This window comes from Rutidosis leptorrhynchoides, chromosome 3 (genome assembly GCF_046630445.1).
Source record: "Rutidosis leptorrhynchoides isolate AG116_Rl617_1_P2 chromosome 3, CSIRO_AGI_Rlap_v1, whole genome shotgun sequence".
In the NCBI taxonomy this organism is placed as follows: domain Eukaryota; kingdom Viridiplantae; phylum Streptophyta; class Magnoliopsida; order Asterales; family Asteraceae; genus Rutidosis; species Rutidosis leptorrhynchoides.
The window spans coordinates 666,903,708-666,930,024 of NC_092335.1; the positions used below are offsets into that span (position 1 = coordinate 666,903,708).

Here is a 26,317-nt window from a genome sequence, read left to right on the forward strand (position 1 = left end):
CTAGTTTAAATTAAAAAGAAGCTTGAAATATTTGTGATGGAGAGCTTGAGCACTTGAATAAAACAAGAAAGATGGGTTTGACCACTTAGTTGGGCTGAACAAATTATATATAAAAAAATACTTTTTGTTCCGGATTAAATGCTCTTCAACAAATACTTTTTTTTAACGGCAAAGAGAGTATGTATTATATATATCAACACGAAAATTACAATAGTGTCACACTTACAAAAATGGAACTACATCTAGGAAAACAAAACGACAAATATATAACCGAGATAGTAAGACTCCACAAGTGTGCAGGAAAACGCCGTAGTCCGTTCATTATCATTAAGGTCGAGATTGGACTTGAGAAGAATTAACTAAACAAGCTGGAGTGGGGACAGAGCACAATGTTGGCAATTCAACGACAAAGCACCTTGATTCACCCCAAATTCTCTCGACCAAAACGACTACTCCAGGAGTGGGGCAAAAAACCTGCGTGGGGAACAATTAATTAACCTATCCCGGATCTCCTAGACGATAAAGCTAGCGAATCATAAGCTCGTGGATTTGCCAACCAGACATCCCATTCAATATTGGTACATTTGATCCTATTAGAGAACCATTCGAAGCATTTAAGTTGGATGTCTTTGAAGACCATTGCGCATGTCGGTTTTATCTTAGTGAAAGTGAAAGCGTTCCTACTTTTCCAAATCATGTATCCCGTAACCCATTCCGTAGCTTGCCACAACTGTTTTCCCAAGTCGGAGGTGAAGTTATATCCATTTCCAAGAAAAGATTCATTTATACCCAAGTTTGTAAAAGGGTCGAGCTTCCACCAATCGTAGACTCGATTCCAAATGTCAGAAGCGAACGTGCATAAGATGATGGAGTGCTCTACTGATTCCAAACCATTGTCACAAACCAGACAACGAACCGTACCCAAGTCCATACCTCTCTTGTCAAGTTCAACTCTTGTAGGTAACCTTTTGTGTCGAGTACGCCAAATAAACAACTCAACTTTGAGGGGGACCAATTTGTTGCGGAGCGACTTTATGCTCACGGGTGTGATGTCAGGGTTGCTCCGGACCAGAATATCCGTAAGCTTGTGAACTGAAAATGAGCCATGCTTACTCCAAGACCATGACCATTCTTCTCTACCTGAGCTGCACAGGACAAAGCTAGATAAAAGATTAGTAAGAGTGGTGAGGTCCCCGGCCAATCTCCCCGAGATATCGCGGGACCAACACCACGTCGCATGAAAGTTCCCACCCTCCCATCTCGCCCGGTCAAAAATTGTGGCAAATTTATTTGTGTCAAGTCTATAAAGCCTATTAAATTTGTCTTTAAGAACCATTTTCCCAAGCCATAATTCATCCCAAAAACGTGTACTAGACCCATCTACGACTCTTTTTTTGAAAGAATTAGCGAAAGCGGAGTTTGCATTAAAGATATGTTTACCCACCTTAAGGATACCCGCCCAAGTGGAGGAAGCTCGTGAGGAAGGGGGAGAAAAAGAAGTGCTAAGGCCCCCGTCCTCACCGTAAATATTTTTAATAATAGACACCCAAAGTGAGTCATTCTCATGTTTAAACCGCCACCACTATTTTGCAAGTAAGGCACGATTTTTAAACACAAGAGGGGCAATATCTAACCCACCAAATTCACGAGGCTTAAGACAAGTATCCCATTTAACCCATGCTATTTTTGAGACCTCGGAAGATCCGCCCCAAAAAAACCGACGTCTCAAACCCTCAAGTTTATCAATAACACAAGACGGGGATATGTAAAGCGAAAAGAAATAAAGAGGTAGACTAGATAATACCGATTTAATTAATGTAAGTCTACCGCCATACGAGAGGGATCTAGCTTTCCAATCCGCCAGCCTCTTACCAAACTTGTCAAATACCGGATCCCATGACTTCGAGAGTTTCATCGACGATCCAAGTGGAAGCCCAAGGTAGGTAATAGGGAGTGTACCTGCTGCGCACCCAAGTCAGGCCGCCATATTTTCCGTTTCTACTTTTGAGACCCCGAGTCCATAAACACAGCTCTTATGAAAATTGATTTTTAGTCTCGATGTCAATTCAAAGCACTTAAGAATTTTAGTAAGATTTTGCACATTACGCCTATCCCATTCACCATAAAATATAGTGTCGTCCGCGTATTGCAAATGCGTGACCCGTAAATCCCCCCGCCCAATTGGGATCCCAGAAAAGCGGCTATGAAGTGCAGCAGATTTAATTAGATGGTTCAAACCTTCGGCTACCATGATAAAAAGATAAGGGGAGAGGGGATCCCCTTGCCTCACGCCTTTCTGAAGAGAAAATTCTTTAGTTGGGGAACCGTTTGCCCACTTAGTTGGGCTGAACAAATTATATAAAAAAATACTTTTTGTTCCGAATTAAATGCTCTTCAACAAATACTTTTTAATTTATGATAGTTTTGTGAAATGTCCATTTTAATTTTATTTAATAAGTCAGTCTAATTAATTAACTTCCAAAATAAAGTAAAATTAGATGAAATAAGTATTAATAGTTTTACTGAATTGCATATATGAAAATTGTGGAATTGGAACTTCAGTTACTTTTTATTATAATTTTGAGTAAGTGACATCTATTTAGGGACATATATAAATGGTAATATCGAATTTTTTTTTGGGACGTAGGGAGTAGTAAATACTAGTTAATGAATAAAAGATAACAAATGATATGTAGGATAATGACAATAAAGTTAAAAGAAGTTTCTACGTGACTACGCTAGAACAACTTAAAAAAAACTTCAGTTGCCTTTTATTATTATTTTGAATAAGCGACTTTATTTAAAAGCATATATAAATAATAATATGGAAAAAAATAAAATTGGACGGAAGAAGTAATAAATAGTAGTGAATGAGTAAAAGATAACAAATAATATGTAAAATAATGATAATAATGTTATAAAAGTTAAATTGGATGTTAATTTTATTATTATTATAGATATTGTATAGTAGATTTTTTGAGTATAAATATGTGTGTTATGAGTTTATAAAACACACACTAAATATATTCTCTCATATTCTCTCATATTCTCTCTATATACTTATTAGTAGTCTACAGTCAAGAACTAGGCCACTAAAGGTAGTTATAAGCCTACTGAATTATAACACGTTATCAGCACGAAGTACTCCGTATAATCAAGGTTTATCTAAGCAACCACACGTCACTAATCAAGGTAAGAAATTATCTAACTTTTATTAACTTCACTAACATTTATATTTATGTTATTAAAGTTATATATGGTCGGTTATACCGCCTGAATTATATTTCTGTAATCTAACTTTTATTAACTTCACTAACATTTATATTTATGTTATTTAAGTTATATATGGTCGGTTATACCGCCTGAATTATATTTCTGTAATCTAACTTTTATTAACTTCACTAACATTTATATTTATGTTATTTAAGTTATATATGGTCGGTTATACCGCCTGAATTATATTTCTGTAATCTAACTTTCATTAACTTTACTAACATTTATATTTATGTTATTTAAGTTATATATGGTCGGTTATACCGCCTGAATTATATTTTCTGTAATCTGACTCTTATTAACTTCACTAACATTTATATTTATGTTAATAAGACCTCATGATTGTACGCAACACGTCATTTGACAACACGGTACTTTATGTACGCAACACGTCATTTGACAACACGGTACCATGGGTCGAGATTAATTCCGATCAATACGAATACGATGGGGTCTTTATATGTTATCTAACATTTATGATTACTTATGCAATTAATCATTATTTATTTCATGCATACTAATGTTTATTCTTAAAAGTAAATCTTAAAAGTTAAAATAAGAAAAAATAGTTTGTATTTTTATTAAAAGTAAATCTTAAAAGTTAAAATAAGAAAAAATAGTTTGTATTTTTATTAAAAGTAAATCTTAAAAGTTAAAATAAGAAAAAGTAGTTTGTATTTTTATTAAAAGTAAATCTTAAAAGTTAAAATAAAAAAAAGTAGTTTGTATTTTTATTAAAAGTAAATCTTAAAAGTTAAAATAAGAAAAGTAGTTTGTATTTTTATTAAAAGTAAATCTTAAAAGTTAAAATAAGAAAAGTAGTTTGTATTTTTATTAAAAGTAAATCTTAAAAGTTAAAATAAGAAAAAGTAGTTTGTATTTTTATTAAAAGTAAATCTTAAAAGTTAAAATAAGAAAAAATAGTTTGTATTTTTATTAAAAGTAAATCTTAAAAGTTAAAATAAAAAAAAATCTTGTCCTTTATATTACTCATACGCGTTTTGATATAGTGACTTTATTCGTTAACGTCAACTAACGACGTTACAACGGTCATATATACATAACGGTTGTTAACGTCAACTGACGACGTTACAACAACTATATTTTTCAAATATAAAATAAACATCTCCGTTTTCACATTTTCACAAATCAATCTTCATTTTTCAGATTACTACTCTCAAAAAGTTTTTGTAAAAATGATTCACACAAGGATGATTTTTCCTATTGTATTGGTCATATTAACTATCATCATTGTTGCTAATATACCACCGGGTGAACCTATATTCTATCATGCCCTTGTGGTTTTATTATTTGTAATCATACCATTATTCTGTTGTTTGCTGCTTATGAATTTAAAATGATTCTAATTTCATTTTATTATTTTTCTATGAATAGAAGTTGATTATGATTATGATTTATGTTATTCATCTTTATGATAATAGAAAATGTCGAATTTGAAAAGGCTTAAATTTGCTCATTTAGAACAAGTGGGAACAACTACTTAACATGGGTTATGAATGTAGAAAAACATCTCGAATCAAACTGTATTTTAGAAACCCTGAATGAAAATAACAATTATTCCGAACAAGAGAAAGCAATAGTAAGTATTTTTCTTAGCAAACATATTGACGAGTCCTTAGAATCTACATATTATATGATCGAAAATCCAAGTGTATTATGGAAAATACTCAAAGATAGATACGATATTAATTATCAAAAAATAAAAAATAAAAATAAAATAAAAATAAAATAAAAAATAATAACAGTGATCCATGAAAGAATAAAATTAAAGATATTAGTAGACGCTCTTATAAGAATTCCGGAGATTCTTATTAATGATCTGGTAACGTGGATCATCAGTCTAGTATTTCTTGAATACATGAACATCTTGTTTAGCTCTACAAATAAGTCCCAAAAGAAAAGAAAACGAGAGTGAATCTTTTGACAAATCTTGATTAAATTAACCCTGAGCTACCTTGAGACTTGAATGGTTTGAATTTTCTAAGATGCCTAGTTTTTTTATGTATCACTCATAAATAAATGGTTTTAGACCATAACGCATATGTTTTATTAAGTGTTATCTTTTATGTACTTCAGATTATAACTTGTTTGCAGGTAATATAATTTGATTATCTTGCTGAAATATAACTCATTATTTGCATATCTTATTTGAAGTTTTAGTATGAATCCTGCAGAAATACAACATCAATTAAATGGTAAAGACCTATGTATTGCAGATAGTAGTAACATACACACTATGATCAAATCTAAGAAATATTTCATTGATTTAAATCAAATGAAGGAATTATAAATACTATATCAGCTCTTGCAAACTTGATATAAGAAACGAAAAAGGCAAAATTTCATATTACCAAATGGTACGAATTTTTTGGTAAACAATGTCTTGTTTTCTCCCAAATCAAAGAGAAATTTGTTAAGTTTCTCTGATATATATCATAATGGATATGATTATCAGTCAATGATAATCGAAAATGAGAAATATCTATGTAGCACCGAAAAGCGCATAGGATTAAAAGCGCATATGATAAAAAGCGCATATGATGAAAAGCGCAGCGCATATGATTAAAAGCGCATATGATAAAAAGCGCATATGATGAAAAGCGCAGCGCATATAATTAAAAGCGCATATGATAAAAAGCGCATATGACGAAAAGCGCAGCACATATGATTAAAAGCGCATATGGTGAAAATGATATATGATGAAAAGCACATATGGTGATTAATGAAAATCACATTTGGTGATTAATGAAAAGCACATATAGTGATTAATGAAAAGCACATATAGTGATTAACGAAAAACACATATGGTGATTAATGAAAATCACATATGGCGATTAATGAAAAGCACATTGAGAAATAATCACCAATGTTTCTTGAAAGAATTCAAGGGTATATATATGGACCAATTCATCCATCATGTGGACCATTTTTCTAATAGACGCATCTAACGCATGGTCTCATGTTTGTGTGTTATCAAGCCATAATATGGCATTTGCAAAGTTTCTTGCACAAATTATTAAATTAAGAACACATTATTCTGATTACACCATTAAAAGGATGAGACTTGATAATGCTGGTGAGTTAACATCTCAAGCTTTTAATGATTATTATATGTCTACAAGGATTGTTGTTGAACATCCAGTTGCTCATGTGCATACACAAAATTGGTTTAGCTGAATCAATAGATAAACGCTTACAGCTAATAACTAGACAATTAGAAATGAGTACAAAACTCTCAATATTTATATGGGGACATGTAAATTTACATGATATGACATTAATTCGCATTAAATCAAGTGCAAGTTATAAATATTCTCCATTACCAACTTAATTTTAGTGGAGACCAAATATTTTCCATCTTAGAACATTTGGTTGTGCAGTGTATTTTTAATTGAACAACCACAACAAATGGTTCCTCAAAGAAGGATTGAAATATATGTTAGATATGAAACATCTTCAATCATAAGATATATTGAACCCATGACGGGTGATGTTTTTACAGCAAGTTTTGTCGATTGTCACTTTAATGAAACATTGTTCCCTATATTAGGGGGAGAAATGAAATATAAATAAAATGATGTTTCATGGTGTGAACATCAATTAAGGAATATTGATCATCGCACAAAAGAATGCGAAAAGAAAGTTCAAATATAATGCATATGCAAGAACTTGCAAATTAATTACTTTATGCATTTAAAGATACAAAAAATAAGTGACTAAATCATATATACCAGCAGTAAATGCTTCAGCTAGAATTGAAATTACAAAAGCTGGCAATAATGTCACTCATGAGTCTTTGCTACGACAGAAACGTGGGAGACCAATTGGTTCCAAAGATAAAAATCCTCGAAAAAGAAAATCAGCTGATAATGAGGTAAAAGAAAGTGTTCAACAAGAACCACAAATCAATACTCCTTCTGCAGAGGATATTGATAAATGTAAATACATAAATTGCAATAAATTATGCAATATTATGAAACTGAAATGAAATGAAAAATCTTGATGAGATATTTTCATATAATGTTACAATGACATCATGAATAAAGATGATGATCTGGAACCAAAATCTGTCATTGAATATCAAAATAGACATGATTGAGCTCAACAGAAAGGAGCAATACGAGCTGAATTAGAATCACTCAATAAAAGAAAAGTTTTCGGATCAATCGTTATCACTTTTAAAGATGTGAAACGTATGGGATATAAATGAATTTTTATCCGAAAAAGAAATGTGCAAATGAAGATACAAGGCAAAACTAGACTTGTAACTCAAGGTTTCCCACAAAGACCAGAAATGAATTATGAGGAAAACTTATCCTTATGTAATGGATACAATTACTTATTAGATACTTAATCAACCTGGTAGTTACTTAAATGCATCTCATGGATGTTGTTACTACTTATCTATATGGATCACTTGATAGTGATATATATGAATATACCTGAAGGGTTTAAGGTATCAGAAACATCTAACGCAAAACCTAAAGAAATGTATTCCATTGAATCACAAAGATTTTTATATGGGTTGATACAATAGTATAACGGATTAAGTGATTACTTGATAAGAAAAGTGTATACATATAAACTTATTTGCACATGTGTTTTAATTATGAAAACAATGACCAGATATATATCGTAGTTATTTATGTCAATGGTTTTAATATCATAGGTACAAAAAAAAAGAGATCCATGAAGCCATTCAACTTCTAAAGAAAGAATTTGAAATGAAAGATCTCGGAAAAACCAAGTATTTCCTTGGTTTACAAATTGAACATATGCCTAATGGTTTACTTGTACATCAAACAACATATACTGAAAAGATTTTAAAACATTTTAATATGGACAAGGCAAAACCATTAAGTACTCCTATGGTTGTTAGATCACTTAATGTTGACACTGGTCCATTTCTTCCCTGTGAAGATCATGAAGATATCCTAGGACCAGAAGTACCATATCTTAGTGCAATTGGAGCTCTTATGTATCTTACAAATTGTACAAGATCTGACATTTCTTTTGCAGTTAATTTGTTGGCAAGGTTCAGCTCAGCTCCTACCAAAAGACACTGGAATGGGATCAAACACATATTTCGATACCTTCGAGGAACTACTGATTTAGGATTATTTTATTCTAACGAATCGAAACAAGATTTGGTTGGTTATACAGATGCAGGTTATTTATCTGATCCACATAAAGCTAAATCTCAAAATGGATATGTATTCCTAAATGGAGGTACCGCAATATCATGGCGTTCTCAAAAATAAACACTTGTTGCAACATCATCAAATCATGTCGAAGTGATTGCATTACATGAAGCTACTCGGGAATGTTTTTGGTTGAGATCAATGACACAACTCATTACTGATTCTTGTGGACTAGAACGCGATAAAAGTCCAACAACTATCTATGAAGATAATGTAGCTTGCATAACACAGATGAAAGAAGGGTATATCAAAAGTGACCGAACAAAACACATACCTCCTAGATTCTTCTCATACACTCAAAATCTCATTAAGGACAACCAGATTGAAATGAGATATGTTCAGTCAAGTAAAAACTCTGCTGACCTTTTCACCAAAGCACTTCCAACTGCTATTTTCAGAACACACATTCATAATATTGGCATGAGGCATGTTCAGAAGATGTAACAATTCAGGCGTTGCCTACTTGAGGGGGAGTCAACTCTATGCTGCACTCTTTTTCCCTTAGCTAAAGTTTTATCCCAATGAGTTTTCTTTAGCAAGGTTTTTAACGAGGCAGTACTAGTTATTCTCTAATAAAATTGTCATCCAAGGGGGAGTGTTATAAAAGTTAAATTGGATGTTAATTTTATTATTATTATAGATATTGTATAGTAGATTTTTTGAGTATAAATATGTGTGTTATGAGTTTATAAAACACACACTAAATATATTCTCTCATATTCTCTCTATATACTTATTAGTAGTCTACAGTCAAGAACTAGGCCACTAAAAGTAGTTATAAGCCTACTGAATTATAACAAATAAGAAGTTTTTACTTGACTATGCTATAATAACTTTAAAAAAAATTATTTACTACATATGCTTGAAAAAAAAATAATAATATTACGGAGTACTTTTTATTATTACATTATTACATATGCTTGAAATTGGAAGCGAAATATGGGAAAATGAGCTGACGCTAATATCATATTGGGAAATGCAATCGGTGTTGCTTCGGGCGAATAAAAAAGTCATATACCCCATGTATCTTCTACTTTACGCCCACCCCTACCCCTACACTTTCCCATCCTATTTTCCAAATAATGATTTGACACCTATTCTTATTCTATTCCTATTTTTTGTTTTAACTCTTAATATTTTGTACTGTATTACTACGTAATAAACTACACTAATACGGAGGAGTGCCTACAAAGAAAATTTTTAGTCCATACATGAGTTAAGAAAATGTTTAGAGTTGTAACGCTTATTATCTAAAAAATTATTCCTATTATTCTCTCTATTAAATTTAAAGAAAAATGATTATTACATTTTTGTAAGATATTGTAAGGTATTGCCTCTTTTTTTTTTTTTTTTTTTTTTTTTTTTAAAGGCAATAATCTTTTTTATTAATATAAGAAGTAATATACAATGTGTGAATCTCCTACCATTATACACACCAAAAACTCAGAATAATCTAAACTAAAACTCAAATAAGCTATACAAAAATAGAGACATCATGAAACGAGATCAGATGCTAAAACGCTTCGCTACGGACCAACATAATAACGAGAAGGAGCCCGTACTTGGGTAAAACCGAGCCGGGAGAAGAGGGGATTTCAGTACCGGAATACTTCTAGCGACAAAGAAAACCACCACCTCCCCCATTTAGAGATCCTAGACGTATCATGATGGCCGAAAACGAAGTATCATGAAAAACGAAGGAGATTCAAAACTTCACTAAAAGTGCACAGTCACCTGGCGAGGTAGCTATATTAGCCGATCCCCATTCTATCGTATGTGACTCTGTCTAAAAATAATTATGGGACAAATGGAGTATATTATAAGCTATCTTTAAATAGTTCAACTTAAGGTTTTTTCTTTTTTAAAAAGCAGGAAGATTTTATTGTTGTATTGATGTATGAAGTATTTACAAGTAACAGAGCTAAGCTCCCAGAAAATGATACATAAACGATTAATACATCAAATGAAAGAAATCGACTAGAAAAATAAAACCGAGAGTGTGCGAGAGGCAATATTGCAACCGTCAACACAATAGTAAAAGCGAGGAGCATACTTGGCAATCAAGCAGAGCCAAAGCCGAGGGACAGTGCTGGCAATTCAGCGACAAAGTGTCTCGACCTAAGCTCATTTCACCCCATGCTTGGCATATCGTGATGAGAGGAAACATAATTAAAATTGGTCCGAATAGTCTTCTTAGCCGATTCTGGATCTTTGAAAAGCGATAAGATCATACTTTCTTGGGTTAGCGATCCACAAATCCCAATCAATGTTAACATTAAGTCCATGGTTTGTTATCCATTTGAAGCATCTTAGTTGAATTTCTCTAAACAACATGGCATTGGATAATTTGGATTTGGTGAACGTGGCAGCATTCCTATTCTTCCATATCAAATATCCCGTTACCCATTCGGTAGCTTGCCAAAGTTGTTTTCCCACGATGGAAGAAAACGAGTGCCCATTACCAATGAAACAATCATCAATGTGACGGTTCGGGGGAAGGGTGATATTCCACCAATTATGGACCCGAGACCAAATATCAACGGCAACGCTACATTCAATGATAGAATGCACAACTGTTTCAAGGACATTATCACAAACGCGGCAACGCACCGTCCCCAAGTCGAGCCCCCTTTTGTCCAATTCAATCCTCGTAGGAAGCCGTAGGTGTCTTGCACGGCATACAAATAGCTCGACCTTTAAAGGAACAAGACGATTATGAAGGGTTCGGGTAGTAGCAGGTGCGTTATAACACCCCGTCAAAATCCCTTTAACGGAATGTTAACTCTGGTCCCAGTGTTTGGCTTGACTTCTATGTAACAGCAATATTCTACAGCGGAAGCAATTAATACCTGAGAATAAAACACGCAAAACGGATCAACAATAATGTTGAGTGAATCTACAGGTTTTAGTCAAACAATACAGTATGTTTAAGAAATAATATATTTCCGAAAACGTTTAATAGTGGAAGACCACCAAAGTTTTATATCAAAAGTTTGCATACAGCAATGTCAAATGTTAACTGTTCGAAATCAGTGATATCAAGTTCCAAATGTGTGACACCAAAATAGTTTCGTTTCATATACTTGTAGACATTACCATGTCTAGTTTTTAAATATTTGTAAACCACAGTTTCAATGTAACATCCCGTTTTTTCCCGTACGTGACTAAAGGTACATATTTAACCATTTGTACGTTATGATTCGGAAGCTTATGCGTAATTGTATAGATAAACGTATATATAATTTATTGTATGCTAGTTAACATGTGCGTATGTAAGTGTACAAATGAGCTTGTGTAGTGTTAGGTCTCGTGAGACTTAGATGTGAGGCTTAGACGTGTATTGGGAACGAGAATGAAGGAATTAGTTGTGGAAACCTTGGAAATTTGACTAACTAGTCGAAGTGGCCAGACCCAGGCGTATGTCGCGCCGCGACAAACGGGTCCGCGCCGCGACCCATCAAGCGTTTCCAGATCAGAACAGGACTTAAGCATGGTGAATTGTACTTTGATTCGTCGCGCCGCGACGTTTAGTGCCGCGCCGCGGCAGGCCTGCTGGCCAGGTCCCGGTTTTAGGTTAAATTAAGAGATTTTGAGGGGAAAAATGGTAAATGGACGTATAGATCAGATGGGTGCATTAAATCTGGTCCACTAGTTCATTTATTTCATTTTCCTTTTTCATTTTCTTTCAATTTCTCTCCCAAAACTCTAACACCCATTTGGATTCAAAGTGAGATTGAGAGAGGAAGGATTTAGGGTTGATCTTTGGAGCAAGTATTAAAGTTGTTCCTTATGACTCTAGCTACGTGGTGATAGTCTCGGTAAGTTCTAACTCTAAGTTTCGAGTTTTAATTGATTATGGCTAGGGTTTTGGTTAATAGAAGCTTGTATGACCCATTTGGGAGTAAAATGGGTGAATTTGGGTTAGGTTGTTGTAATGAAACCCTAATGGCCATAATCTAGGGTTTTGGCCTTGTAATTGTGAGTTGAAAGTGTTAATGATATTAAAAGCATTAAACATTTGTTAAAATTAAAAGAGATGTCATTTGGGTTATGTTTGACTAGTTTGGATGTGAAAGTGTCAAAATGGGTCAAGAGTGTACTAGTTGACCTAGTTTGGGTAAAATGGGTGTAAATTACCCTAGGTGGATGTCAATTGAGGCTAGTAGACTTTAATGCACTAATGTTGGTAACTAAAGTCAAGTCTTGGCCATTAAGAGGGCGGTTGTGATGTAGTTGGGTCATTTAATGCGAATTGAGTCATTAAATGCCCAAGTAATTGTAATGTGGTTAATTCCACTAGTTTATGTATTGAATTGGTACTTAATGTATTAGGTACTTGGCTTTGAGTTTGGAAGCGAATATTCATCATCCTTGTGTCAAGGTGAGTGGAATAATTATGCGTGAACGTATATAATGTATTTATTTGTGTTGTATGAATGTGGAAGTGTCGCGGTGTTCAAGACACCACATTCTAGGTAACGAGTAGTATTGTCGCGGTGCTTAAGACACTACTCCTTGTGTAATTGACTTGTGGGATTGTCGCGGTGTTTAAGACACCACAATGTCGTGAGAGTGGAAGTGTCGCGGTGTTCAAGACACCACTCATTGTATTGAATGAAGTGTGGATTCGTCGCGGTGTTTAAGACGCCACATTGTTGTAAGGGTGAGTTAGTCGCGGTGTTTAAGACATCACCCGGGGGACTAGTGATTACGCGGTGTATAAGTAACACTAGTGGATGTTATGAACTCCAACGGACTTACATGTACCGTTCTCTTGTATACTTGGTTAACCATGGTTGTGCGAATTGTACTTAGCATATTATATTGTGAACTATATGCTATTATTGTTGCTAGCGTAATGTGGAACGTGGATAGTAGTTTATGCATGATGGATTGCATGTTTGTTGAATTGCTAGCGCGTATGTGGTATTGTGTAAGTGTATGCAAGTAAGTAGGTTATATATGATCATGTATAATTATTGCATTCACTAAGCGTTAGCTTACCCCTCTCGTTGTTTATCTTTTTAGTTGCAGGCGAGGATAAAGGGAAGGGGATTGTCGGACACTAGATGTCCTTGATGATGTGCTTGTAGGAGCTTTTGGAAGTTGACCACCTTTTGGGTAGTTTAGTCCCAAACCATGCTCGTTGGGTCGTTTGGTTTATAAACTATCATTGTATTCGGTCAAACTTATATTTACTTAACTAATGGCCTTTGTGCCCTTTTGTAAACATTGGTAACGGTTGTATGGTTTAATGGAACTTGTGATTTGGTCTACATATTTAATTGGCGCGTAAATGTGTATTATAAAAAAAAAAAAATTTATCGTAAGGAGTACGGGTTGGGTTGTTTCAAGTGGTATCAGAGCATGGTCTAAGGGATTTAGGCGACTTGAGATAGGTGTCTAGACTTAGACTTTTATGTGTATGCGCTTTTAGGCGAGACTTGTACGACTTCGGGTCAAATCGGGAATTGTAGTGCGTAGGTTTATATGAACTAACCATGCACTAATTGATTTGTGTTGTAGATGGAATCATCGAGCGAGACAGACGTTGTACTAGCAAGTTAATGCGACGTGCTCGTGTAGCAATGACTAGCTACCCTTGCTACGGGTGCAAATCGTGTCAAACGAGCGATGTATGACGATTGTTGAGCGAGATGGGGTGGTATGGTATATATGTGTCATGTCTCTGGGTTCGTCGTTTAATCTTTTCCGTTTTATAGAATGAAGATGAGAAACGGACACGACACCGATAATGGGGGCACGAGCGAGGACCCCGAGTTCACGGCCAAGGTTGAGGCCATCTTTCAACGCCAAAGGGCGGATTTTCTTGTTGATATTAAGAAGATGTTTCTAGACACTATTGAAGAACAAGTCGTCGATATGGTTAAGGAACAAATTAAAATTGTTCTTCAAGAAGAGAATGTGGGGAGGCGAGACTTTTTCTTTAAGAACTTCAAGGATGCTCAACCTCCTACCTTTGATGGTGAACGGGACCCACTTAAGAGTGCCCGGTTTATCTCCGATATGGAGGGGGCTTTTCGTACATGTGAGTGCCCTAACGATAAAAAGACAAGGTATGGTTGTAGCATGCTAAGAGGTGATGCCAAGCTATGGTGGGATGCAAAGATTCAAGTCTATGGCGAAGAATAATGCATGGACTTTTCTTGGGATGAGTTTAAGGTGGAATTTTTCGAAGAATACCGAACTTCGGCTGATCTCACTAGGATAAAGGACGAGTTACGTTCCTTGAGGCAAGGGTCGATGGACTTGAACACTCTCAAATCCGTGTTTTTGTCTAAAACTCAATTTTGCCCGGAGTATGTCGGGAACGACAAGATGTTAAAGGAAGATTTTTATCGGATCTTGAATGATAGTTATCAAGAGAAGATAAGTGTGAATGTGGTGAAAAGCTTTGACGAATTGTTTAACATGGCCAAGGGTTTCGAGGCGCTTGTGATGAGGAAGAATAGCCTTACCTTGGGCAAGAAAAAATTTGAAGCTACTAGTCAATCTAATTTTTCTAGCAAGAAGTTTAAGAAAGGCTCCGAGAGTGTGGGGAGTGTGAAGAAAGGTGCTTCGGGGGATTTCCCCTATTCTTGTCATAATTGTGGGCGAAGGGGACATATGGCCCGTGATTGCACCAAACCATCTTCTACTACAAAATTCACTTGTTACAATTGTGGGAAGGAAGGACACAAGAAGACCGAGTGTCCCGAGTTGGTTAATGATCATGTCAAGCGGTTAGAGAAGGCGGCGGGTACGGGTCGGGGTCGAAATTATTTGATGACTAATGATGAAGCTAAACAATCGAACGAAGTTGTCTCAGGTACTTTCTTGGTTAACTCTAAACCGGCCAAGATATTATTTGATAGCGGTGCTAATTTGTCTTTTGTGTCGCCTCGATTTGTATCTAAGTTAAATAAACTGCTAGTTAAGTTGAGTCGTCCGGTTGAAGTCGAAATAGCGGATGGCAAGACGGCGCTAGTGGTTGATGCTTGTAAGAATTGTGATGTTGTGTTTGGTACCGAAATCTTTAAAATTGACCTCATTCCGATGACCTTGGGTGAGTTCGATATTGTTGTTGGTATGGATTGGCTCGATCGTTATAGAGCCGATATTGCATGCCATGATAAGTTCATTCGTGTTAGGACCCCAAGTGGGGGAGAGTTTATTATTCATGGTGATAGACGGAGGAGACTCGTACCATTGTGCACGTATGCAAGGGCACGACGTTTTCACAAGAGCGGTGCCTTGTTTTATCTTGCTCACGTAGTTGATACTCGTGATGAGCCACCACCTATTCGTAAGATTCCGGTGGTTAACGAATTTGAAGATGTCTTTCCGGATGAATTACCGGGTGTTCCGGAGGAAAGACAAGTCGAATTTCGCATCGAGTTGGTTCCGGGAGCTACTCCCATTGCTAAAACCCCTTATCGTTTAGTGCCGACGGAGATGCAAGAATTGCTTAATCAAACCCAAGAGTTGCTTGAGAAGGGTTTCATTCGACCAAGCTCCTCGCCGTGGGGTGCTCCGGTTTTGTTTGTGAAAAAGAAAGATGGAAGCATGCGAATGTGCATCGACTATAGGGAGTTGAATAAAGTGACGATCAAGAATCGTTATCCATTACCTCGGATCGACGATTTATTTGATCAACTCCAAGGTGCCACGTATTTTTCTAAGATCGATTTACGGTCCGGCTATCATCAAGTGCGGGTCCGTGAGGAAGACATCGAGAAAACGGCCTTTCGGACGCGTTACGGGCATTATGAGTTTGTGGTTATGCCTTTTGGTCTCACGAATGCACCGGCGGCATTCATGGATCTAATGAACCGAGTGTGCCAACCTATGTTGGACAAGTCGGTAATCGTGTTCATTGACGACATACTCGTTTATTCCAAGAGTATGAAGGAACATGAACACCATCTACGTGAAGTGTTGAAGACGTTGCGAAGGGAGAAATTGTATGCTAAGTTCTCCAAATGTGAATTTTGGCTAAGGGAAGTTCAATTCCTTGGTCATATTGTGAATCAAGAAGGTATTATGGTAGACCCGGGGAAGATCGAAACGGTGAAAAGTTGGAGTCGACCGACTACGCCTACGGAAATCCGAAGTTTTCTCGGATTGGCCGGTTATTATCGTCGGTTTATTCAAGACTTTTCTAAGATTGCTTCTCCTTTGACGAAGTTGACGAGGAAGAATGTTAAATTTAATTGGGAAAATGAACAAGAAGTCGCCTTTCAATTGTTGAAAGAGAAGTTATGTCAAGCTCCGGTGTTGGTGTTACCGGAAGGGATTGAAGACATGGTGGTTTATTGTGATGCTTCGTTGAATGGACTCGGGTGTGTTCTGATGCAAAGAGGTAAAGTCATCGCTTATGCCTCTCGACAATTAAAAGAACACGAGACGAGGTACCCGACTCATGATTTAGAGATGGCGGCGGTTGTGCATGCGTTGAAAATTTGGCGCCATTACTTGTATGGTGTCAAGTGTACGATATATTCGGATCACAAGAATTTGAAACATCTCTTTACTCAACGAGATTTGAATTATCGTCAACGTAGGTGGATGGATGTAGTGAAAGATTATGATTGCGTGATACTTTATCATCCGGGTAAGGCGAACGTTGTTGCGAACGCCTTGAGTCGAAAGAGTACACATCCGGCGATAAAGGTGGGATCGTTACGTTTGATTATCACTAATGACTTTCTTGAAAAGATGGGTGAAGATCAAATAGAGGCTTATGTTCACAATAAGCACACGGAACGAATCGTTGGCCAATCGGAGTTCATTACAATGGGCTCGCGTGGCTTGTTGTCCTTTCAAGGAAGGGTGTGGGTACCCAAGATGGGGGATTACCAGCGAATGCTACTTGATGAAGCACATAAGTCCAAGTATTCCATTCATCCGGGTGCAACGAAAATGTACTATGATTTGAAGAAAGATTATTGGTGGCCCGGCATGAAACGTGATGTGGTTAAGTATGTTGAACAATGCGTCACGTGCTTGCAAGTCAAAGCCGAACACCAAAAGCCTTACGGTAATTTACAACCATTGGAAGTCCCGAAATGGAAATGGGAGCACATTACCATGGACTTTATTACCAAGTTACCGAAGACGGCGCGAACCCAATACGATACGATTTGGGTGATTGTTGATAGATTGACGAAGAGTGCCTTGTTTCTTCCCATTCGGGAAACGATATCATCGGAGACTTTAGCTAAGTTGTTTATAAAGGAGGTGATATCAAGACATGGGGTTCCGGTATCTATTGTTTCGAATCGAGATACTCGCTTTACATCTCGGTTTTGGAACAAGTTTCATGAAGATATGGGTACTCAATTAAAAATGAGCACGGCGTATCATCCTCAAACGGACGGTCAAACCGAGCGTACTAACCAAACGCTAGAGGATATGTTGAGGGCGTGTATTATTGATTTTGGTGGAAGTTGGGACGAGCACTTACCCTTGGTGGAATTCTCATACAATAATAGTTACCACGCTAGTATTGGGATGCCACCATACGAGATGCTCTATGGGCGTAGATGTCGAACTCCCATTTGTTGGGGAGAAGTGGGTCAACGAGAAATCGGAAGTTCCAATTTGGTTTTGGAGACGAATAGTAAAATTGAAATGATTCGGGCTCGACTTAAAGCGACGCAAGATAGACAAAAGTCTTATGCCGATAAAGGTAGAAGAACGATTGAGTTTCAAGAAGGTGATATGGTGATGCTTAAGGTTTCTCCATGGAAGGGTGTGATTCGGTTTAGAAAGCGAGGAAAGTTAGCTCCTCGGTTTATTGGTCCTTTCAAGGTATTGGCACGTGTTGGTGAGGTTGCTTATCGATTAGAGTTACCCGAAGAACTTGCGGGAATTCATAATACGTTCCATGTTTCCCATCTTCGCAAGTGTCTTGTGGATGACTCGACTTGGGTGCCATTGGATGAGATTACTTTGAATAACAAGTTAGAGTATGCGGAAGAACCGGTTGCAATCCTTGATGAAAAGGTTAAGATGTTGCGGAACAAGGAAGTTAGAACCTTCAAAGTGCAATGGCGACATCGAAAGGGTTCCGAGTTTACATGGGAATCCGAAGAGTTTGCTTTGGTTTATCTTCCGGCTTGTCATGCGGCTTGGATCGCGAGGACGCGCTCCGATCTAAGTGGGGGAGAGTTGTAACATCCCGTTTTTTCCCGTACGTGACTAAAGGTACATATTTAACCATTTGTACGTTATGATTCGGAAGCTTATGCGTAATTGTATAGATAAACGTATATATAATTTATTGTGTGCTAGTTAACATGTGCGTATGTAAGTGTACAAATGAGCTTGTGTAGTGTTAGGTCTCGTGAGACTTAGATGTGAGGCTTAGACGTGTATTGGGAACGAGAATGAAGGAATTAGTTGTGGAAACCTTGGAAATTTGACTAACTAGTCGAAGTGGCCAGACCCAGGCGTATGTCGCGCCGCGACAAACGGGTCCGCGCCGTGACCCATCAAGCGTTTCCAGATCAGAACAGGACTTAAGCATGGTGAATTGTACTTTGATTCGTCGCGCCGCGACGTTTAGTGCCGCGCCGCGGCAGGCCTGCTGGCCAGGTCCCGGTTTTAGGTTAAATTAAGAGATTTTGAGGGGCAAAATGGTAAATGGATGTATAGATCAGATGGGTGCATTAAATCTGGTCCACTAGTTCATTTATTTCATTTTCCTTTTTCATTTTCTTTCAATTTCTCTCCCAAAACTCTAACACCCATTTGGATTCAAAGTGAGATTGAGAGAGGAAGGATTTAGGGTTGATCTTTGGAGCAAGTATTAAAGTTGTTCCTTGTGACTCTAGCTATGTGGTGATAGTCTCGGTAAGTTCTAACTCTAAGTTTCGAGTTTTAATTGATTATGGCTAGGGTTTTGGTTAATAGAAGCTTGTATGACCCATTTGGGAGTAAAATGTGTGAATTTGGGTTAGGTTGTTGTAATGAAACCCTAATGGCCATAATCTAGGGTTTTGGCCTTGTAATTGTGAGTTGAAAGTGTTAATGATATTAAAAGCATTAAACATTTGTTAAAATTAAAAGAGATGTCATTTGGGTTATGTTTGACTAGTTTGGATGTGAAAGTGTCAAAATGGGTCAAGAGTGTACTAGTTGACCTAGTTTGGGTAAAATGGGTGTAAATTACCCTAGGTGGATGTCAATTGAGGCTAGTAGACTTTAATGCACTAATGTTGGTAACTAAAGTCGAGTCTTGGCCATTAAGAGGGCGGTTGTGATGTAGTTGGGACATTTAATGCGAATTGAGTCATTAAATGCCCAAGTAATTGTAATGTGGTTAATTCCACTAGTTTATGTATTGAATTGGTACTTAATGTATTAGGTACTTGGCTTTGAGTTTGGAAGCGAATATTCATCATCCTTGTGTCAAGGTGAGTGGAATAATTATGCGTGAACGTATATAATGTATTTATTTGTGTTGTATGAATGTGGAAGTGTCGCGGTGTTCAAGACACCACATTCTAGGTAACGAGTAGTATTGTCGCGGTGCTTAAGACACTACTCCTTGTGTAATTGACTTGTGGGATTGTCGCGGTGTTTAAGACACCACAATGTCATGAGAGTGGAAGTGTCGCAGTGTTCAAGACACCACTCATTGTATTGAATGAAGTGTGGATTCGTCGTGGTGTTTAAGACGCCACATTGTTGTAAGGGTGAGTTAGTCGCGGTGTTTAAGACATCACCCGGGGGACTAGTGATTACGCGGTGTATAAGTAACACTAGTGGATGTTATGAACTCCAACGGACTTACATGTACCGTTCTCTTGTATACTTGGTTAACCATGGTTGTGCGAATTGTACTTAGCATATTATATTGTGAACTATATGCTATTATTGTTGCTAGCGTAATGTGGAACGTGGATAGTAGTTTATGCATGATGGATTGCATGTTTGTTGAATTGCTAGCGCGTATGTGGTATTGTGTAAGTGTATGCAAGTAAGTAGGTTATATATGATCATGTATAATTATTGCATTCACTAGGCGTTAGCTTACCCCTCTCGTTGTTTATCTTTTTAGTTGCAGGCGAGGATAAAGGGAAGGGGATTGTCGGACACTAGATGTCCTTGATGATGTGCTTGTAGGAGCTTTTGGAAGTTGACCACCTTTTGGGTAGTTTAGTCCCAAACCATGCTCGTTGGGTCGTTTGGTTTATAAACTATCATTGTATTCGGTCAAACTTATATTTACTTAACTAATGGCCTTTGTGCCCTTTTGTAAACATTGGTAACGGTTGTATGGTTTAATGGAACTTGTGATTTGGTCTACATATTTAATTGGCGCGTAAATGTGTATTATAAAAAAAAAAAAAAATTTATCGTACGGAGTACGGGTTGGGTTGTTTCATTCAAGTAACGTATCATAGTATCTGAAAAATGGTTATCAGAAAAATAGTTTAATTCCCTTGACCACGAGATTTTACAAGTACAACACAAAGTCGTAAAACGTTTGCATAATATATGAGCACCTGAATACTAGCAATGACCCGAGTATAGAAGCCACTATACCCGCCTTTACCTCCTAAAATGTTATACACTTGTTCAAATGTATTTAATGTTCAAAATAAATGCGCCGCAGTTATTATAGCGCGTGAGGTTGTCAACCTAACGAATCCGTCCATCTAAATTGAGCTTACCGATGGTATTAAAAGTATTCAAGCTAGAGGATTTTTGAACAAACTCAATATGCATATATAGTACTCGTGCCAATACAAAAGCATTTGATAAAGTAAATATAACAGCGTGCATTATCATCCCTGAAAACATGTAAAAAGCGGGACTGTAGACTCACCTTAAAATAAGCTTGGATGACAGACAAAAACTTGTACGGTTTACAGCCGAGTAAGGCAACCTAAGTATACGTATTTAAGTTGGTATATATATATGTATCTTAAATAAGTGTGGTTTCATAGTATACGTTGTCTTATTGCTCAACTCGACGCGTTTCCAAGTAAAAGTCAACTATATCATGCAAGTCAAACAAAGTTAACCGAAAGTCAAACTTGGTCAATGTGGTCAACTAAAGTCAACATCAGTAGATTCATGTCAAATATTGGTCAACATGTCAAACCTAATGTGACGATCACTCCAAATCCATATGGATGAACACGTCATTCATTGATTTCATTGCGAGGTATTTGACCTCTATATGATACGTTTTGTAAACATTGCATTCTTTTGAAAAGGCACACCATAAATGAATATTTAAATCAAAGGTTTTCGACATCTGATGATTTTTACATATAGACAATCACCATAAATAATAGTTTACAATAGTACTTCCGTTGACAATGCAGTCAAAATAAGATACATGGTGATGATTTGGTGAATGCAACGTTTCCTTGAAAAAATATGCCATGTAAGACTCCATGCACATAGCTTGTGTAACATATAATCAAACTGCGGAAGACTTCTAGGGAACCTGAGAATAAATATGCTAACAAGTGTCAACACAAAGGTTGGTGAGTTCATAGTTTTAATGTTTCGTATAATCTGTATATAAAGGTGGATCACAAGATTTCAGTTGTTTCATCCAGAAACGTTTATCAAAATATTCTACAAGATTGAGCACCCTGGTAACTAAACTTAACGTATATATAATTTATACCCTTTGTATAATCATCTTAATAATACACGCAAACCAACGTGTACGCTTCTCAAATAGCATACGTCCGTTAAAAGGCTAGTGCTCTAGCTCGGACGGGGATATCAAGCCCTATGGATCCATATACTACTACTCGCGCCCACCAGTTCTTATAACCGGCAGTTACTAGTTACCAAAGCTAAGGGATTTTCGGTTCAAACTCAGTGTAGAATTTAGTATTTACTTGTATCCATTGCGTTTAAAATAAAGTGCATGTATTCTCAGCCCAAAAATATATATTGCAAAAGCAATTAAAAAGGGAGCAAATGAAACTCACGCATATAAATATTGTATATCGGTTAACAAAGCATTTGCATGTATTCTCAGCCCAAAAATGTAGAGAGTAAAAGGGATCTTATGAAACTCACCTTAGCAGCATATAAAGTCGTTCACCAAAATGTGATCGAAACTCGGATTACCAAATAACCGTAGATCTCAACGTATCAGTATTGAGATTCAATATTGTAGAAAAGTACGTAGACGTAACGGAGATGATAAACACTAGGTTTGATTCATAAATATACCCCCCGAACATTACCCATAACCTTCTTGGCAATAACCCATAATTTCCTTAGCTCTAGCTTGCTTGTAAATTTATTTTAAAAGTGACACGCTCATAACCTCGTCATAGTATTTTATGTATAATACTAATAATATTACTAATAATAATTAGATTAATAATAATATTAATCTTAATAATAATAATAATAATAATAATAATAATAATAATAATAATAATAATAATAATAATAATAATAATAATAATAATAATAATATTAAATAAAATAAATAAATATCTACAGAGTAATTAAAATGAGACCAGAAACAGAAATGATCGGGTATTTATAGTTGTGGCCTGTCCCTGGTGTCCATGCGATCGCATGGCTGGGAAGGCTATATCCCATGCGATCGCATGGGCCGGCTGTCCAGCACACAATCCTTTTGTTTTCTTGCTTGTCGACATATTTAAATATTAATATAATATATATAATTTATATAATTAATTATATATTATATTAAATTCATGTGCATAGTTGATTTGTAATTTTTGTCCCAAAAAGTCATACGTCATTACTCGACTTATGTTCCGGTTCCGGTTTCTCAAACGCATTTTCGTACACTTAGAAAACTAGCACTTTACGTTTCGTGAATCGTACCTTTGTCAAAATATAGTCTTAAATCATCCATAAACTATACCACTCGAGGTATAACTTATACATTTGAGTGTTTTGGTCATTTACTTATATATATATTTTCATTTTGAAATAGTGTTTTACTGTAGCAAAGTTGCTTTGTTACGCCAATTTTTACTGTAGCAATTCACTGTAGCAAAGTCAATTTCACTGTAGCAAATAGTGATTTTCGAAAATACTGTAGCATTTTGGGTACTGTAGCAATTTGAAAATACTGTAGCAAATTAGTGTTTTACTGGTTCATCTTAAACGCTTTAGTTAACTTATCTAAATATCAATCGAATCAATAAACGAATGTTACTATCGTTTACTAAATAACTTGAAATTATATATAAGTATATATCTTTATACATAAATCAGTTTTTAAATACACATTGGAAGTTATTTATAATTAATTTTAATAATAAATATTTCAACTTATCATATATATTCAAATAGATATTTAAACCAATAAGTTTAATGTACGATATCAAACAATTAATACATTGTTACTTTTTCAAGTTATAGTATATATGTATCTATTTACATATAATTGTTCGCGAATCGTCGAAAACAACCGAAGGGTATTTAAATATATAAAAGTAGTTCAAAAATTTTGAGATTCAGTTTTACAGACTTTGCTTATCGTGTCGAAAATGTTAATCATACAAAGATTAAGTTTAAATTTGGTCAGAAATTTCCGGGTCATCACACCTAAGTCAAACAATACGTTTCAGGTCATGAATAATCAATTTCACAATTTCAGTTTATCGTTGTGCACAAAGTTCATGAACACGTAGCATAGTTAGCACAATATCTCATAGCACAAAATTCAAGTAAACATGGAAAGCTCCAGATCATAAATATACTTAAAATCAATTCCAAAAAGTCTGGCCAGGGTCTCATACGATAATTAAAAGTCAGGAATCAGAAGGGGTACATTTGGGGTTTGCCAAGTCAGTTTCTGACCACGCACTGATCTAATTTCGCCTATAACCGGAGTTAGGAACATGAAATTGATACAAGACCAGTGGCCATAGTTCAAGGACAAGCCAAAGTAACAAATATAAAAAATCTAGCAACTTTTGTTTAGCCAATTTGTACAGTTTATTCATGCAATTTGAATATTCAGTTTTCAGCTCAAATCAGAATTTACATGAAGTATGGCTCTATTGTGCCCAATTCATAAGGTTTCAGAGATTGACATAAACTAAAAATAAGTCACATATCATGTTAAGTTTCATTTTCCAGAATCATACATGCTCACTCAATAAACACAATCCACAGAGTACAAATCAGTGAGCAAGTTACAGATTCGATTCCCATTTAGTTAGTCACATTCGAACGCGATTATCCGAAGATCTAGATACAATTAGCCTATGATATCTACATGAAAAGTGAAATACTTTTTGTCTACATTTCAAATATGCAAATCTTTAATCACAGAAGTTATCACATTTTATCATACAAGGTTATTTTCATGCAAGTGCTGTATAAAACTACTTTTACACTAATTCAAGCATATCTCGGGTTATACATAAGCAAACGACATGATGTCCTAGTCTAAATTGTGTGTTTTTAAATTATTTTTCCAGTGGTATAAGTTTCACATTCCAATTCGTTGTCTATGAATACCAGATTTCTGATCAAGCAACAAAAACACAACGATAATTCAAATTGACATAACTTAATCATACGGAAACGAAATCAAGCGAATCCAAAGCCTAAACTCAATAGTTTTTCGCAAGGAATCTGAATATAACATAATAATTAACATTTGAAAAAATTAATTTTTCTGATCGTGCATAAACAAATTCGTTTTTAAACCCTAGCGCATCAAACAATCAAAATAATGATAACAATTAACACGTACGCGTATAGACTTGAGCAATTGACAACATAACTATGAAACTTTATTAAAAATCAGATTTTTAAGATTAGGGTTTATGTAAATATACCTTAGATCAAGAAAAGAATTATATCAACGCGTAGAGGAGATCGAGAATTACACTTTTCGTGTTCAAGGCTTGAGCAGAAGATGAAAAATTAATGGTGGTATGGGTGATGGTGATCGAAGGCCTGGGAGAGGGAGGAGGGAGCCAAAAGTCAACTGCCCTTTTGTGATTAGGGATAATACAGTGTTTTTAGGTTACTAGTTAATTTATACCTAGGTTAATTTCCACTAATTGCATTTAAGTCCCTCCATTAAGCCAAAAATTAACAAAATAAGGGGAGAGGGGAGGGGGGTCGGCCGAATATGGCCCATGGGGTACTCCCGGGCTCGTGTTTTGCAGTTTCGTGTAATCGTGGTCCGTTTTAAGTGTCGTTTAGTCGTACCGAAGGCCCGGAACGCTAACCCGATCGTTAAACGCAACCAATCGTTTAATTTATTAAAAACCCAATAAATTAAATATTTTAAAAAGTTAATAATTAATAAAATAATTATTAATATAAACTTGAGCATTTCGTTGCTCACAAAATAGTTATCAAAATCGTATCGTTTTTATCGTATTTCATTATCCGAAATATTTATTTGAATTAATATCAACCTATATTAATTATTGTATCCCTCCAAAGATCAGGTACGCATTTATTACACATAAACACATAAAAGTTAAATAATCGCCGTTAAATATACTAACGGAAGGTTAACGAAAGTAACGGAAAAAGCAGGGTTGTTACATTACCCACCTGTTATTGAAAATTTCGTCCCGAAATTTTAGTGAACGTCTGCTGAAGTAGTTTCCTCGGAAAACAGTTGTGGATACTTCAGCCTCATCTAGTCTTCACGCTCCCACGTGAACTCTGGTTCTCTTCTCGCGTTCCACCGAACTTTAACAATAGGAATTCTGCTTTGTTTCAACTGTTTGACCTCACGGCCCAAGATTTCGACAGGTTCCTCAATGAAATGAAGTTTGTCATCGATACGTAGCTCCTCTAGAGGAATAATCAAATTATCA

The 26,317-nt window shown here is 35.8% G+C and overlaps 1 protein-coding gene across 1 annotated transcript; it reads right to left on the reverse strand.

Moving 5' to 3' along the window:
• Positions 1–493: 493 nt before the first annotated feature.
• LOC139902600 (uncharacterized) lies at positions 494–1,336 on the reverse strand. The gene has a single exon (XM_071885207.1). The coding sequence runs from the start codon at positions 1,334–1,336 to the stop codon at positions 494–496; it is 843 nt and encodes a 280-aa protein (XP_071741308.1).
• Positions 1,337–26,317: the final 24,981 nt, after the last annotated feature.